This window comes from Centrocercus urophasianus, unplaced genomic scaffold, assembly GCF_019232065.1.
Source record: "Centrocercus urophasianus isolate 14NV4802_14NV808 unplaced genomic scaffold, USGS_Curo_1.0 seq_25, whole genome shotgun sequence".
NCBI classification, from domain to species: Eukaryota; Metazoa; Chordata; class Aves; order Galliformes; family Phasianidae; genus Centrocercus; species Centrocercus urophasianus.
Window position 1 is genome coordinate 1,791,745 of NW_024884811.1, and position 15,964 is coordinate 1,807,708.

Below are 15,964 nucleotides of genomic sequence, written 5' to 3' on the forward strand. Positions count from 1 at the left end.
AAAAGATTTTTCCAGCATACAACAGTCTGTTTTCCAAAACTGAACAGTGCATTTAAGAAAATGTTTTATAAGGTGGGAAATTATGAACAATGAAGGGCAACTTCTTTTGCTCATGGGCCTTTTCATCAGATGTCAGAGCTTAGCTAGATGTAGGCATAAGTGGCAAACATGCACAGAAAGGTTTCTCTGTTCTTGGCTGATGTTCTTCTCCACCCTTAAAGCTTTCTCACTGGAAATGAAAGCTGAACTTTCATCTGTGAAATATTACACATTTGATCAACTCTTTTGCTTGCAGCTCCTGTGATCCACAGGGTTCACAAACTTTTTTCCAGATACTTTTCATATCTGAAAGTTTCTGAAGACTGTCTTCCTTTCTGAAGCAAAATAAATGCTTCCACCGGAGGAACATGGGCCATGTTTGAGCATCACTGACAGATGATAAGGTCCTGAAGATGCACGATGGACAGAACTGGCTAAAGGAAGATAAAGAAATAACTCCAGACTTTTACAGGAAGGATGCCATAGAATTACCCAATGTTGTGACTCCTTCACACAGGTGGCTTTTTTTTTTTTTTTTTTTAAAGCAAAAAAAGCCCTTCAAAACCATCGGCCTGGACTACGCTTCTGCCCCCTCACTCGTCAGATTCTGCTCAGGCTCGGTGGACTGCCCTCCGCCCCGCACGGATATCCGCGTCCCATATAGGCAGACAGTTTGGGAGCCGCACATCCGAACGGAGAACTCATCTCTGTCCCTCGCGTTCTGCGAAAGCTGCCCCAGTCCCGGCGTCTTGCGAGTGCCTCCGCGCATAGCCCGTCCCTCACCATATCCCACAGCCCTCTCAGCCGTTGGCCCCCACGGAGGCCAGGCCCGGCCCTACAGAGCTCGGCCCCGCGCAGCACCGCGCACCACCGCGCACCACCGACCTGCCGCCGCACCGAGGACCTTCCCGCCCCGCAGCGCGCCTCGCACGAGCACGGCGGCAGCCATGGCAGCCAGGAAGGAGGCGGTGGGGAAGGGGCTGGCCCGCCAACGCTCCGCCTCTGCCAGGCCGGGGTACAAGATGGCGGCGGTGCTCTCCGGCGGGTCGCGGCGGGCGATGCGGGCGATGGTACGGCGCTCGGTGGTTCACCTGTCCGCCTCGGGCTGCCGCGGCTGCATGGCCGCAGGTAATTGTAGGCGGCGCGGGGCCGCGCCGGTCACCGGGAAGGGGGGGGCGGGAGAGGGTTGGAATACTACAATTCCCAGCATGCCTGGCGGGCGCTGCCCGCAGTCTGCACGTCGAGAGTTGTAGTCCCGTTACGCCTGGCGGTGGATTTAGCGGGGGGCTGAGTTGGATAGAGGTAGAGCTCCGCTGCTCAAAGCTCCCCGCACAGCACCTGTCCGCTCCCTGAGGTGCACGGGCTGTCTGTGAAGGCCTAACGGGGCTTCCCACGAGGCGGGGCAAATTAGGGTAACTCCTGCCTGTTTTACCCTCTGGTAATCCTCCGGTTAAATTTAAGAGATAGGTGTGCTGCTTTGTGGATTCTTATCAGCACATTGTTATCATCTCTCATGCAGAAAACAAACGTTGGTTGTATGGTTTGTTGCATCTTGCTGGGCAGATGTGAAGTTGATGTGTAACTTCCCTGGGTCAGTACTTCCTCCTACCCTCTTGATTAAGAGTTGTTTTTTTCACAAGCAGAAGACTTGGAGGGCTTAGAAGTTTGGGATAGATATTAGGAGGAAGTTTTTCACAGAGAAGGTGGTGACACACTGGAACAGGTTGCCCAGCAGGCTGTGGATGCCCTATCCCTCTAGGCATTCAAGGCCAGGCTGGATGTGGCTCTGGGCAGCCTGGTCTGGTGGTTGGCGACCCTGCACATGGCAGGTGGTTTGGAACTGGATGATAATCGTGGTCCTTTTCAACCCAGGCCATTCTATGATTCTATTGTGACAATGTGAACTGCTGCAAAGATTCTTTGTTACCAGATTGTTTGCTACAAATAGGAATCTGCTGCTGGAGAACTGGCTTTGTGACAGCAAGATCTTGACAAATGGCATTTGCATGACACCTTTCTTGGACTTGCAGAACCCTTTGTCTGAGATTGGCACCCAGAATTAGCTTTCTGATTCTGGACCTGTGCTTGTATTCCTCTGGTGTCTGCCTGTACCACGGCTTCACTGGGTCTCTTGAGCATTACTGCTTGGTAAATTATAATCTTTGCATGTTCCTTTTTTGTCTTCTCACAGAAACAGGGGCAGCCAGCATCAGGCATACTGCAGTGATGATGGCAGTTGTGCTGCCAGTGTGTTCTTAGCAGCAGAGAGACGACAAGGCAGATCCTTACAAAAGCAGGCAAGCAGGATTCTTGTGCAGAATCCACTTGTATCTTAGCTAGGCAAGAGGGGAACATCTCTAGCTTTTATTTTGCACATCCAATAAATACGTGCCTTTTTAACCTTGTTGATATTAATACTGGAAAGCTATGATGTAGTGGTTGGTTGGTTTTTTGTTTGTTTTCTCAGCAATGTGAGCAATTGCAATTCTTGCAGTCTTTTAGTGTTGTGCTGCCAATAATTTGGTATCATACAATAGTTAAAAGCTGTAAGTTATAATTGCAAAGTTCTGCATTATCAAAGCAGTTAGTAGAATGTAAAACTTAAACTTCTTTATTTTTCTTATGGCAGATAAACGGTATCTGCTAACAGAAGATAATATAAAGTTACAAGAATTTCAGCAGGCAAAAGAGGCAATTAGAAATGAATTCCATGGCAATAAAGGTATTTATATTTCCTTGATAAGAACCTTTGTAATTTTAATGTGAGTACTGGAAAGAAGATGGTGAAAGCCATTATATACAGAAAATTGACTACAATGAAAGGAATAGTTTTCATCTTCCTCTTGCAAGTTGTTTGCAGCTAAAATTTCAGATCTGAAGCTTTGAAGAATGGTGTGAGTTATGTCATCTTGAAAAATGTAGAGGAACATTAGAAAAGGACCTGAAATGTTTGTGCCCTTGCATTTCCATTTTTATCATGTAGTCTAATGTAAAGTACTCCTTAGTCTACAAATTGTGCTTCAAATACATCTTCAGCAGAGGAGGTTAACACAAAGCCTGATACCTACTTACCAGTCCAGAGCAGGCCTATGCCAGTAATTGATTTAATCTGGTCTGTAAAGTTATTGAGTTCATTCCCTTAGCTTTTTATGTTTGGTTTATGTCATATAACCTCTCAGTTTTACGCCTAGATTATGTCTCTAAACTCTGAATATGAAAAACGAGTTCAGGTTCCCTCAACTGATCAGAGAGGAAGGATGGTGGATTTTCCTTGATAGAGACTTTGTCATGCTAGTTTAAAGTGTGTGTAAGCTCTATACTTCAGAGAGGATAAATATAAACATAAATCCATCCTTAAAATCTAATGCACCTTTTTTACCATGTGTGTTTGGTGTAGGTGTTTGGTGATAACAAACTTTTGGCAGTTCTCCCAAATGATATAGTTAGTTTTTTTTTTTCAGTGCCAAGAAAAGGACAGATATCAAATTTAGTTCTACATAAACCAGTCATCTGAAATAGAGTTCAGCAAAATTGAAATAATTGTTTTTCTATACCAAGTAATAGCAGAGTTTGAATCAGGCATTGATAAGTCATAATGCCATTATTTTGCTGTGATAATGACATACTCATATTGGACATGTTTCATATTATACCTAAGCAGAAGCCACATATTTGGGTTTACAGGTAACAATTCACCTTTTTGTTGTTGTACAAGCAGTAGCTGAAGATAACTAATGAAAACAGAGTGCTAACTATGTATGTTCAAATGATTTCTATACTTGGTATTTAGGCTAGAAACTGAAATATGAAAAGAAGTAAATGAGGCTTGTAATTGATTTTGGATTAGAAGTGGGGAAAAAAAGCCTTAATAACTAATCTGTTACAAAAAATATGTGAGATCTATTTATTTATTTTAGTTATAATATTATAGTTATAGCAGTATAAGAGTTATACTGAAAAAACCAGGCTTTTTGCTGCATTGAGTCTCTGTTTCAAGTAGAAGATTGCAACATAAATAATGGAATTGTCTGTAGACTGCTTTTATAATGTGCTTCATTTTCAGATCCATATTTCAAAAATATTAAAGAAAAATTAAAGGAAAATAGAATTATTCTCAAAAATGAATTAAAAATTTTACTGCACTTATGTCAGACTTCATCTGATGTGGAGCTAGCCAAAAAAGTTATTTACAGGTACTTGTAACAATCCAGGTAACATTGTTTTCTCTTTTTATTTTACAGTCTTGTTATTAGATCATCTTAAGTTATGTCTGCAAGTGAGGGTTTGCCCTAATTCAGGGACAATTTGCACAGTTAGTCCATTAGGCTAAGACTGCATTTTCATTTACTTTGGATCTTCCAACCCTTCAGAGATTCTCAATCAAAGAAGAGTCAAGCTATGGGAATGAACTGGTTTCTGCTATATATAGAATGAAAAGTGAGCCACACAGAAACTTCACTTGTAAGCTGGGAGGTACTGGTGTGCTCAGAGGCATCTTCCAGCTAAGATGTTTCTGTTTATAAACCGGTCTGGAAACCAGTGGCAGGCCAGGAGGATTTGTGAATGAAAGCCTTCCCAGCAATTACATGCAGAAGTTTTGGGAAGGAAAAAAAAAAAAAAAAAAAAAAAGCAAAAAATATATTATTTTTTTTAATTAGTTTGGCTTAGAAAAGGTTGAAATGTTTTAGCAGGTATCACTGCTAAAATGGACCACTGCAACTTCCTGTGCAATTGCTCTGTGAATAGATAGCAAAGTAGCTGGCAGTTCTGGTGAAGAGGATGCATTCTATAACTTAATCGGATATGAATGTCTTCACTATAAATAGAATAATTTTCATATTGCTACTTCACTTTATTAGTTGAGTCAAAATTACATTTTTTTCCATAAAATATTTCCTCATTTATCTAAATGCCACTTACTGAAGATAGAAAAGCAATGTGTCTGTCACTGCACATGCAGATTGTGCTGCCTGTTTAAAGCTGTTTTCCCTTGGCAAATTCTATGTGTTGTGTGATTTACTCTTTTGAGTCTTTCTAATAGGTACCATGAACAGAGTGGAATCACAGACATGCATGGTTTTAAATTTGGGCCCCTCTTTATGAGGTTATGTTTTGAGCTAGACCTTGAAACACCTGCAGTAGAACTTATCAAAGATCAGGTAATTTCCTCTATGTGTTTCACTAATATCACTGTTACCTACTACTTCTGTGTGAGTAATTCGTGTGCTTTGCATGACCTCAGAAACTTGAAGTACACTGTATATCTGTTGCAACAGCAAAGATGTCTATCACTATCTATATCTATCTATCTATTAATCTAACAACACTGTTTATATAGCTTTTGTTTAAAAAAAAAAAAAAAAAAAAAACAGTTTGAAAGTTAAACAGTAATTAAAAGTAAATGTTAATTTGACTAACTTTTGTATCATTGCACTTCTTTGTAATGGCATCATTTCAATAAAGAATATTGATTCGAGGATAATTCCTCAAAAAAGCTCTGATGCATATTTTCCCGCATTCTCTATTTCATATATCCATCCTGTACAAAAAATTCTTGGAAGTGATCACTTCTGAATTTTTATTCAGTAGCAGTTTGCTTAAGTTCCTTAGATTGTTTACACCAGCAGATTTACCTTGTTAATCTGTACTTCAGACTCCCTCTGAAGTGCTGAAGAAACTTAAGGACTTGGTTTTGAACATCTCTGAAATGCTGTGTGAATTATTATGACAAAATATTGTTTGTACCCTATATCTAATATATGTAGATGATTCTGTGCAAGAATGTTCTATTTTCAAAACTGGGGGCTAGTGGTCAGTCAGCTATATGATAAGGAATCAAGGTAAGGGTATATGTACTGAAAATGGGAAAGGTATTGCTTGGCCTACTGTTCCTAGGTTAGGTATGTGTAAGTATATGAAGGTGTTATTTGGCTATAGATGAGATCAGTCACTAAGACGAGTCCTGTAGTACTTACAGGACTTGGTCACTGATGGATGATAATGTACTGTATCTCATCTTAAAACCCTGCTTCAGAAAATTATCATAATGTCTTTGACATTTCATCTGGCTATTCATATTGTCATACCATGCAGTGAATGCTGTGGAATGTAAAATATACTTGCTCTTTGTTCTGCTACTATGCTTGTCATGACCTAAGCCCTAGTGTGGATCTGTTTACCATTTGATATTGTGATTAGCTGAAATTTATTTAGTATGAGTGGTACTTCATCCCAAAGATACTGTTATTCAGCTGCATATCTGCTAAGCTTTTGGAGTAGCAATTAGTCAGACTTCTGCTTGCATTAACTTAAAGGTCAGAGTCTGTCACTGAAAAAAGCATAGAAGTATGAATCTCTTGTAAATATGTTTAATTTTTAAGTGCGCTGTTGAGTATACTCAGATACTGCTAGTTTAGAAGTTTCCTGACAGAGGAGTCAGGGAACTGAAATAATTAAATACTCAACTTGTAAAGATGCAGCTCATTTCAATGGGAAGACTTGATAAATGCTGTGCACCATAATAATGCTCATTTACTTTATTCTAACTTTCTTTAAAACTCACTCTTTGTATGTTTGTATGTTTTTCTACAGAATTTGCATGGTTTTTTCTCAGAGAGTACATCCTTCCATATTTTGATGACTATGTTGTTTAAAAAGGGTCATTACAAAAGTAAGTACTGAGTTTACTATTGCAAATGCACTTAGAGGAGTGTACTTCTCACTATGAGTATGTGTATAAATATTAATTGGCTTTATCAATATGAAGTACTGACAAGATTTTAGAAGACCAAACATCATGTAAATCAGTATAGATGCAAAATAGCTGTACTGTATTGTGTTATGAAGATGGAAGACTTTATCTGTTTCATACTTGGAATGGCATTCTTACCATTTTGCAGTCATGTGGAATTATGATTGGAACATTCTTCTTTAAAGCTCTCTAAAAGCTTAACTCCTGTCTGGATTCTAATTTCCTGTAGTTTTGTTTTTGTGTGTGTGTATGCATGTGTGTCTCCCTATTCTGTGTTTGTTTTATACAGTTTTCGGAACAGTAAGTTCTCCAACACATTTTTCTAGCAGTTCTGTGCTCATAGAATCACCAAGGTTGGAAGAGACCCCCAAGATCATCCAGTGACCAGTATTTTCTGCTAAACCATGTCCCTCAGTCCAACATCTAAGTGTTTCTTAAACACAATCAGGGATGATGATTCCAGCACTTCCCTGGGCAGCCCATCCCAGTGCCTGTGCTGTCCAGTGTTCATGCCTTCAGAGAAGGAGTCTTTCTTAATGTTCAACTTGAATCTCCCCTGGTGCAACTTGATGCTGTTCGCTCTATTCCTATTACTAATTACACAGGAGAAGAGGCTGACCCTCCACCTTACCTCAATCTCCCTTCAGGTAGTTATAATGAGGTCTCTCCTGAGCCTCTTTTTCTTAGAGGAAATAATCCCAGCTCCTTCAGCCACTTCTCGTAAGGCTTAAGCTCAGGCAAGTGCATAAAATCACAGTTTGGTCTTTTCTGATGATATGACAGGGAATCAACTGATTTGACTGAAAAGAGTATGGAATAAGTTTTCCAACCAAATCACTCTCTTTGAAATGTGTTGGATGTGCAGCACTTAGTCTTTCACTGCTTGGCAAATCAGCTCAGTAGTTGTCCTGAAGGCTTAGACTGGATCATCCTTAAAGAAACTAGATCTGAACCAGAATGCAGTGTTGCAGTGTAACGAAGGTTACGTTTTTAGTGAGGAGCATTAGGTTGAAAGTAGTTGAAGCTTTTGTTGTGTGATTTGTCTTTGTTCTGGACTGCTAGGAGGGAAAAAAGAGTGGCTTTGTAAATTATCCTGATGTTTGCTTTAGGATTGTGTGAAGATAATAGAACAGTAAAGTCAGGTGCTGTGTAGACTGTGTACTGTGCTAGTGTAGACTGAAAGCTTCCTTTCTCTGAAGCAGTGTCTCATCCAATTGATCCTCTGTTAAGGTTCTTAAAATGTATTAATTTGTAAAAAGTTAACAGATGTCAGATTGCACTCTGATTTTGAAGTAAAGTTCCTAAGCACACACAGTGCTGAGATTATTTCAAGTCATTAAACGTATAGCATTAAATTTCTGAATTGAGTAACACAACTGTGTTTTTTGGCAGGTGCCTTGGAAGTCCTAGCAGAAATGAAAACACAAGGAATACCTTTCAACAAAGAAACCTATTTACTGGCATTTGCAGTATGCTACAAATTGGTAAATATTTTCAATTAACATGATGAAGTACTTGAAATGCCTTTTCTGTGTCTTCCTTTTTGGAATTTTGACATTTTCATATGTTCCCAGTCATGATTTCATATCTAATGCAAGTATTTTAGACACAATTAAGTCATAAATCGCTTCATTGTTCATGATCTTTTGTACATATATGTCTTCCGATACCAGCTAATATCACAAAGCATATCTCTGAAAGAATTAAAAGGATGTTAACATTAAGAAATAAATCTGATACAGCCTTTGATTAACTGTTAGCATTCTTTCTCTGAGGACTGTGCCAAGGTGTACAGCCACAATATTAGATTTATAGTCTAGTTTCTTTGGAAGATAGGATATATATGATATATACTGTTTGACAGATAACTCTCTCCCATTTCTCTTCCAAGTAAATCTTGGACCATTTTTACAATTGCACCCAAATTTGACAGGGATTGAAGTTCTCAAAGGTAATCTGTTCTAACATGCCAGCTGAGTCAAGAAAAGAAAGATAAATGAATGCTTCAGCAAGAGATAGGCTTCCCCTAAACCTTAAATATACACTTAGAAAAATTGTGAGCACAATAAGGAATTAGGCTACATAGGTTCTATAACAGTTCTTAGAGTAGCTTCCCATCTGTAGTGAAGAGAGTCCGCCAAACATTTTTCTTTATATATCTCTCCAGATTTGAATCAATTCTGCAATTTGAAGTATTTACAGGCCCTTTCCAAACACAGTAGAAAACTCTTTTTCAATTTAACCATGCTTTTTGAAAGAGACACTGACTGAAGCAAAATGATTCCACAAGGCTAAATTTCCCATATTTCTCAATTAACCTACAGTGAATCTGAGGACGTGTGATAAAAAGCAGTCAGCCAAAAATGGTGACTCTCAAGTACTTTCTGAGGTGCTTCTGCAAGTCTTAGTCCTGATGAATTGCAGCTGCTTTTAGGTCATATCATGTGATAAGGGCTCCCTTGAGCCTTCTTTTCCCTGGACTGAACAGTCCCAGTCCTTGTTACAGGACCTGTGCTCCAGACCCTTCACTAACTTTGTTGCTCTGCTTTGGACATGCTTGAATGTCTTTCTTTTAATGAGGAACCCAAAATCAGATGCAGCACTCAAGATGGGCCCTTACTAGTGCCATGGGGCAATCATTTCCCTAGTCCTGTTGGCTTTGCCATTTCTGATACAAGCTAGGATGCCACTGACCTTCTTGGCCACCTGAGCACACTACTGAATCATGTTCAGATGGCTATCAACTAGAACCCTCAGATCTTTTTCTGCCATGCAGTTTTCCAGCTGTTCTGCCCCAGATCTGTAGCGCTGCCTGGGGTTATGGTGACTTAAGTGCAGGACCTAGCACTTGTTTTTTTTAACATCATGCAGTTAGCTTCAGCTCACTGATCCAGCCTGTCAGCCCATCAGTACAACCTAAATTTCTTTAACAAATTCATAAAATAGAGGGGAAATGATCATAAACTGACATTCAATTGTTTTAACAGACACAATAAAAGAAGTCCTTATGTGCTGAAGATGATTAGGCAGAGCTCCTTCAACAGCTTGATCTTGTTTCAACTGTTAGTGCTGAATGCTAAGACTCCAAGTAAGGAGGAGACACCATGAAGCTCCAAAGTGCTTTTGCTTTGCCAACATGAGAAAATTGAGGAAAAATCTTGAAGGGAAATGTCTTTGATATATATAATTTGAATACTGGAAACAATGGCACTAGTACTGTTAACAACAGTGCTGGATATTTACCTGGTTAATTCTTGATTTCTTTTAAGGAACTGTGCCAGAGACCACTACTGGAGAATGTACAAGGCTTAAAGCTCTGATTACTGCTAGTGGATAAACTAAGAAGTTAGTGTACAGAAGTATTTCTGAGGACAGCCATTGGGAAGTTTTAAATATTTGTAGGGTCTGCTATTACCCAAACTAAAAAAGAGGTTCTTCTTTTAGTGCAGGAAAGTGCTATAAGCCTTTTGATAATAATGAAATGTGTATGTGCAATAGTTATCTTTTTTTGTGGTCAGAATGTTTCAAAATTTTTAAAGAACATGACATTTATTATGTCATTCAAAAGGTGTTTTCACAAGCTGTGCAAAACATTGAGCAGTGAAATGGAGAAGTATCCCGTAAAACCCAAAAGATGACCCAGTCTTACATCACAGCTGCTGTTTTACACGAATGGCACTTTGAACAGTAGGAATAGAGATAAGGTTTTTAATTGTTCAGGGTCCAATTAGCTCCCTTTACCATTTCCATTGTGAAGAACATTATTTTTGGTAGCTGGTGGTTTTTGAAATGATGCACAGATGAACACATTACCTTTTACTCTAGACTTCTTTTGAAAATAGTGACATTAATGTTATTACCATATATCATTCACTACAAATAAGATGCAAGTTATGTATGCCCGTAAAGTAAACTGTGCTGGTAATTCTTGACCTTTGGAGTACTTAATTGCTAACTGAATGTGGAGATGAAGCACTGATGCAATTTATTGTTTCTCATGAATAATGCAAGCTTTCCACCTTGGAAAAGGCAAATATGTAAACTATTATCACAGAATGGCTCAGGTTGGAAGGGACCTCAAGGATCATGAGGCTCCAACACCCTGCCACATGCAGGGTCACCAACCTCCCCATTTAATACTAGACCAGGCTGCCCAGGGCCCCATCCAATCTGGCCTTGAACACCTCCAGGGACGAGGCATCCACAACCTCTCTGGGCAGCCTGTTCCAGCACCTCACCACCCTCATAATAAAGAACTTCCCCCCCCAACCTAAATCTTCCCTCCCTCAACTTAAAACCATTTCCCCTTGTCCTGCTGTTATCCCCTTTCAAAGAGTTGATTCCTCTCCTGTTCGTAGGCTCCCTTTAGGTACTTAAATGCTGCAATGAGGTCTTCTTTTCTCCAGGCTGAACAAGCCCGGCTCCCTCAGCCTTCATTGGGCAGCTGCTCCAGCCCACTGATCATCTCTGTGGCTCTCCTCTGGACCCTCTTCAACAGCCCTCTGTCTTTCTTGTATTGGGGGCTCCAGATGTGGACACAGTACTCTAGATGAGGCATCATGAGGGCAAAGTAGAGAGGGACAGTCACCTCCATGTCCCTGCTGGCGACCGCTCTTCTGAGATTACACTACATTAGAGTGTTTACTCTACATCTTGCCAAATGTAATCTTGAAAAGAGAGGCTCAAAACTGCTGAATATTCAAATTTATTTGTGTGCAGATTTCTGTAATACAATGGTGCTGATTAATTCAATGTTTGGGAAAACTGATCTTCATTAACTACCCTTTTAGAATGGCTTAGAATTAGAATTAGAAAGTCAGCCTTTTTCCTGATTTGGGAATGGTAGGAAAATTGAAATTGCTTTTAGCTGAGTGCCAGTGTTGTCTCTTTTTTCCTTTGTTGGACAACAAAGGAATGAAATGGTGGTTATTTTTACCCTCTTCTGAGCACTGTAGCACTAAGTATTATCTTTTGGTGTTGTGTATCTTAGGAAATACAGAATCTCCTTGGTTCAGACATAGATTGCCTTGCTGGCCTTACAATGCATTTACTTCTGAATGCCTTCTGAATGTCACTGCAGTTGCAGTACAGTAATTTCAGATCACATGATTGACAAAGGCAACTTATGTATGAAATTTCTACATAGGGCAGCCTGGAGTCTTGCAAAATCTCTGCAAAACTGCTTGAAGAAGCACAGCTAAAAGGTGACACATTACCACTGCGAGCATTCTACTTTGCTGCGGCATCTGCTCTGAAGCAGGTATAGTGCCTTCTTTTGATTTATACCTCAAAAGGTTATTTTGTTGATATGTTGATAAAAGGTTATTTTGTTTATGACGGTCAGCTGAAGAAAGCTAAAAAAGAGGAAGCATAACTGATCTAGGCAATTATTTTAAGTACTATAACTTTTATGGCCCTGAAGAAAGAGTTATAGGTAACTCCCGCATAAACTGAATGTCAAAATTCTGAAGTCTTTGTCTTGAGTCTAATACACAGATGCATTTTTCCACTGACAATTAGACGCAGAATTTTCTTACAAAGTAGAAGAAAGTTGGGCTAGTGGTTTTTGATATTCCCATGGCCCAGTCCTTCAGATGTTGATGCTTAGTAATGATTTCCTTCAAGTAGGATAAAAATAATTTTAAACACTTGTGCAGTAAGCTCTTCAGAATGTTTATCTGTAGAGGCAAATTCAAGGACTGTGATATCTATTGCCCTTTTGTTTTGGAGATGGCCTGTCCTTAGTAGCAAGTGACTTCAAGGTGAGATTTTCCATGTATTTCAAGTGCCTGAGCATTGATTTGAAGCAGATCAGAGTGAAAGACTGAACAGGAGAATAAGAGTTATGAAATCCTTATGTATACTGTTTCTTCTGAAATTATGAGGAAATGTTTTGAGGAAACATTCTCTCTTGCATATCTAAAGAGATATCAGACTGTGAGTGTCTAAAAGAACTAGAGATTTGATACTGGTAGATGTTTTGGATGAATGAAATAAGAGGTTAAAGCTTTGTTATGCATTCATTCTTTGATCTTTTTGCAGAATCTCTGTATGAACACCACAGCTGAACAATAATGTCACTGAAATTTAACTGTTCATTTGCATGGTGGTATGATTTGGTCTTCTCATTAACATTGGGGTTAAAAACCAAAATCTCTGTCTCTGAAACAACATGAAATATTCTTGGTACTTTGTTTTATATAAAACTTAGCTAAAATTACTGTTTTGTAAACAGATTAATGATCCAGATTACACTTAACTATTCCTAAAACTGCATGCTCATTGGCATCTTTAATCTTGCTTTGAATAAGACGTCTCTTGATCCCTTGTAAATGTCAGTGTAATGTTTAAATGTCCATACAAATGAGTTGGTGTTACAGATGTGGTACTTTAAGTGTGCATATCCTAGAAGTTAAAAATGCTGGGCAGAATAAGATATCCACTAATCATGTCCTGCACTTCATTTAAGTACTCTGACATGTGCCGAAGTCCAAGCTTGGATGTAATTCTTCTATTTTTAAAGTGCACTTGTGCTTGGTGTTGGTTACAGATGAATTCATTTGTCTGCTGATCTAAGAACTAAAATTTGAAAATACTGTTTGCTATGCTGGAGAGCTAGCTAACATGCAAATTCCAGTGTGGAGTATTTCTTTCACAGGCTGGATGCTACATGGGGCTGTGGGACCTGGTGAAAGTGTTGTAGATGCTTTTGTTTTCAGTGAGAAGTTCTAAGAGCTTCTTGTTCTACTTAGGCTTTTACTGTGGGAATGTGTCACATATTTAACTGTATTTTTTTAAATTATTTTTAATTCTTTTTCAGGATGATATAGCACAAGCCCAATTTTATTGTTCTCAGATAAGGAAAACAGAGAATAAACTATACAGTAATCTTAAAGTAAGTATGCTTGCTTTGTATTAGAGTTTTACAGTATAAATATGCCCTAATAGGCAAACAACTCTTATGTGCAAAGCAGCTGAAGGCTCCAGGTTCTCTATTCCTTTCCAAGTTTCAGTTGCAAAACAAAACAAAACATTATGTGGAAATTGACCATTCTGTCTGCCTTCACAATTAACGGATTTTATCAGCCCAGCATCTAGAAAAGTATTTTGGTCATTCTTTCATTCATTATGTTTTCCTCAAATATTTTCTTTTAAGGCTTTCTTTCTAATGATTACTTTGTGGATATATTTAATTTTATTTTTAAGGTTCTTGTCCAGCTCAGATCTGGTTTGCTAGAAGAAGTAATAAAGACTTTAGAGGCAGCAATGGACGTAGATACTCCTCCTTTTGTGAAAAAAATCGAATTTTCTGAGCAAGTGGTAAGTATACAGTGATGAACTGAATCAGGCAAGTATGTCATCACAGATGTGTGTTGGGGATGCAGGCCTGGGGGTGGTAAGGCAAGTCTGAGAGGAAGTCTTGGGTGCTTAGCTAAGCTACGAAGTTGAGTTACAGAGCTTCAGGTTTCTGAGTACATCTTACTAAAACTGTTTTGTTTCTGATACATTCAGATGCCAAAGCAGCTGACTGGTTTATTGTGCTGTTGGGCAAAGTGCTTAGCTGTCTACTTCCCTTTTTATTGAGAATCTAGCTTTTAGAAGCTCGAATTTCAACTGAGAAGATGAAGAGTTCCCTAGTGGCCTTAAATAATTTATTCCCTTGCTTTATATGCTGGCATCGTTTGATGTAAAAATGAGACCAAAGTCCTGATCACACTCGTATTTTTTAGTAGCATTTGCAAACATCTGTGATGCTATACAGAGAAGTGTGATTTAGGAAATGATAGATTCCGTTACAGTACTGGTCACTAAGAAGGAAATGTGTGTATGAGTGAAACCCTTTCAGCTTGAAAGCACTGCTGCTTCTTTTCCTGAAATTTATTAGTGTGCTCATTTTGAACATGTATGGAACAATGTATTTTAAGGTTGTGCTAGTAATTAAATAATTACCTTTTTAGTGCTGCTTCATAGCAGAATAATTGATACATAAGCAGTAGGTAAAGAGGAGGTATGGCTTTCAAAGCGTAGTTAATGGATATTTGTGGCAAAAAAACTACATGTCTCAGTGTTTTATTTCTGTAAACTTGTAACAGTACCTAGGAAGACCAAGCATTTGTTCTAGCCCATTCATTTTACTGTAGTTCACTAAATTTTTTTAACAGATCCATTCATTCTTTAGCTTATACTCCATGTATAGCATAGTTTACTGAAATTTCCATTGTTCTTTTGTATGACTTACTGGTTTGAACTCTACTTTTAGCTTCATGTGGAATAATAATAATTGTGCTTATTTGGAAAATAGATTTCGGGAAGCACTTGTGTTGCCTGGGTTTAAATAGAAAACAAGTGTGTTAGTCCACTCTAGGTCTGCAAATAAGACTGTACTGCTTTGAGAAAGTTTTTAATGTAATAAACTTTCCCTCATAGGTATCTAGTGCATTTCCAGTATTGCCTGCTCATGTATGTGTACTGCTTAAATTCCTTTTCTTAGAAGCCACTCCACTAGCTATGTATGTTAAGCTGGGTTATGGGTTTTTTCCTTTGTCTTCAGTACGGTTTTTGATTGAGATCTTTGCTGGCTGGATTGTGACAGTGTATTATTTTCCCTCCCCAGCTGGCCACAGCCAGGGAAGAGATGGAAAAAAACCCTGACTTTTCTGCCAAATTAAGAGATATTTATACCAAACTACAAGCTTCAGGACGGATAACCACATGCACGCTGGAAGACATGCTTTTCCAGATTCCTAGTTCAAAAAAGATTCCAACAAAACTTTTAAATAAAAAACAATTGAGTTATCAGGCTGCTAAACTGCTTCGATCAAATCTACTGTTGGAATAGCTCAATATTTATTGCTAAACTGAACTAATGTCACCTAGAAGCATGTTTGAATAAAATGTCTTCTTCCCTTCTGCACTGTGGAAAATTGTTTAAGCTTCTTGTCTGAAACTAAATTACAAATTTAGATCATATAGATTTTTTTATTTGAATTTTGATCTTAAAATACACCCTTTTGCTGGGTTTTATTCAGAAAATGAGTGATCAGTAATTTGAAGTTTTTCCTCAAAAACCTAAATCAGGGTCACAGCCAGAGGGTTGTGCTCAACAGCTCTGTGTCCAGATAGAGGACAGTGAAGAGTGCTGTGTATCTTGGAACTAGTGCTCTTCTCAACATC

General features: G+C 38.8%; 2 protein-coding genes across 4 annotated transcripts in view; one reads left to right on the top strand and one right to left on the bottom strand.

Moving 5' to 3' along the window:
• Positions 1-1,005, bottom strand: part of MRPS27 (mitochondrial ribosomal protein S27) — a 66,545-nt gene extending 65,540 nt beyond the window's left edge. For both annotated transcript variants that reach the window (XM_042825537.1, XM_042825536.1), the window contains exon 1: positions 925-1,005. In XM_042825537.1, coding sequence (XP_042681471.1) covers positions 925-988 — 64 coding nt within the window. In that variant the 5' untranslated portion in view covers positions 989-1,005. The remainder of the gene's footprint in view (positions 1-924) is intronic.
• PTCD2 (pentatricopeptide repeat domain 2) lies at positions 987-15,704 on the top strand. 2 transcript variants are annotated; one of them, XM_042825534.1, is made up of 10 exons: positions 987-1,167; positions 2,669-2,761; positions 4,103-4,232; positions 5,069-5,198; positions 6,631-6,709; positions 8,183-8,274; positions 11,937-12,050; positions 13,611-13,685; positions 13,997-14,110; positions 15,405-15,704. In XM_042825534.1, exons 1-10 carry the CDS (start codon positions 987-989, stop codon positions 15,627-15,629), a joined length of 1,233 nt encoding a protein of 410 aa, XP_042681468.1. In that variant the 3' UTR covers positions 15,630-15,704. The 2 variants fall into 2 exon arrangements, with proteins under 2 accessions (XP_042681468.1, XP_042681469.1); XM_042825535.1 differs by having other exon boundaries at positions 1,061-1,167; positions 5,081-5,198.
• Positions 15,705-15,964: the final 260 nt, after the last annotated feature.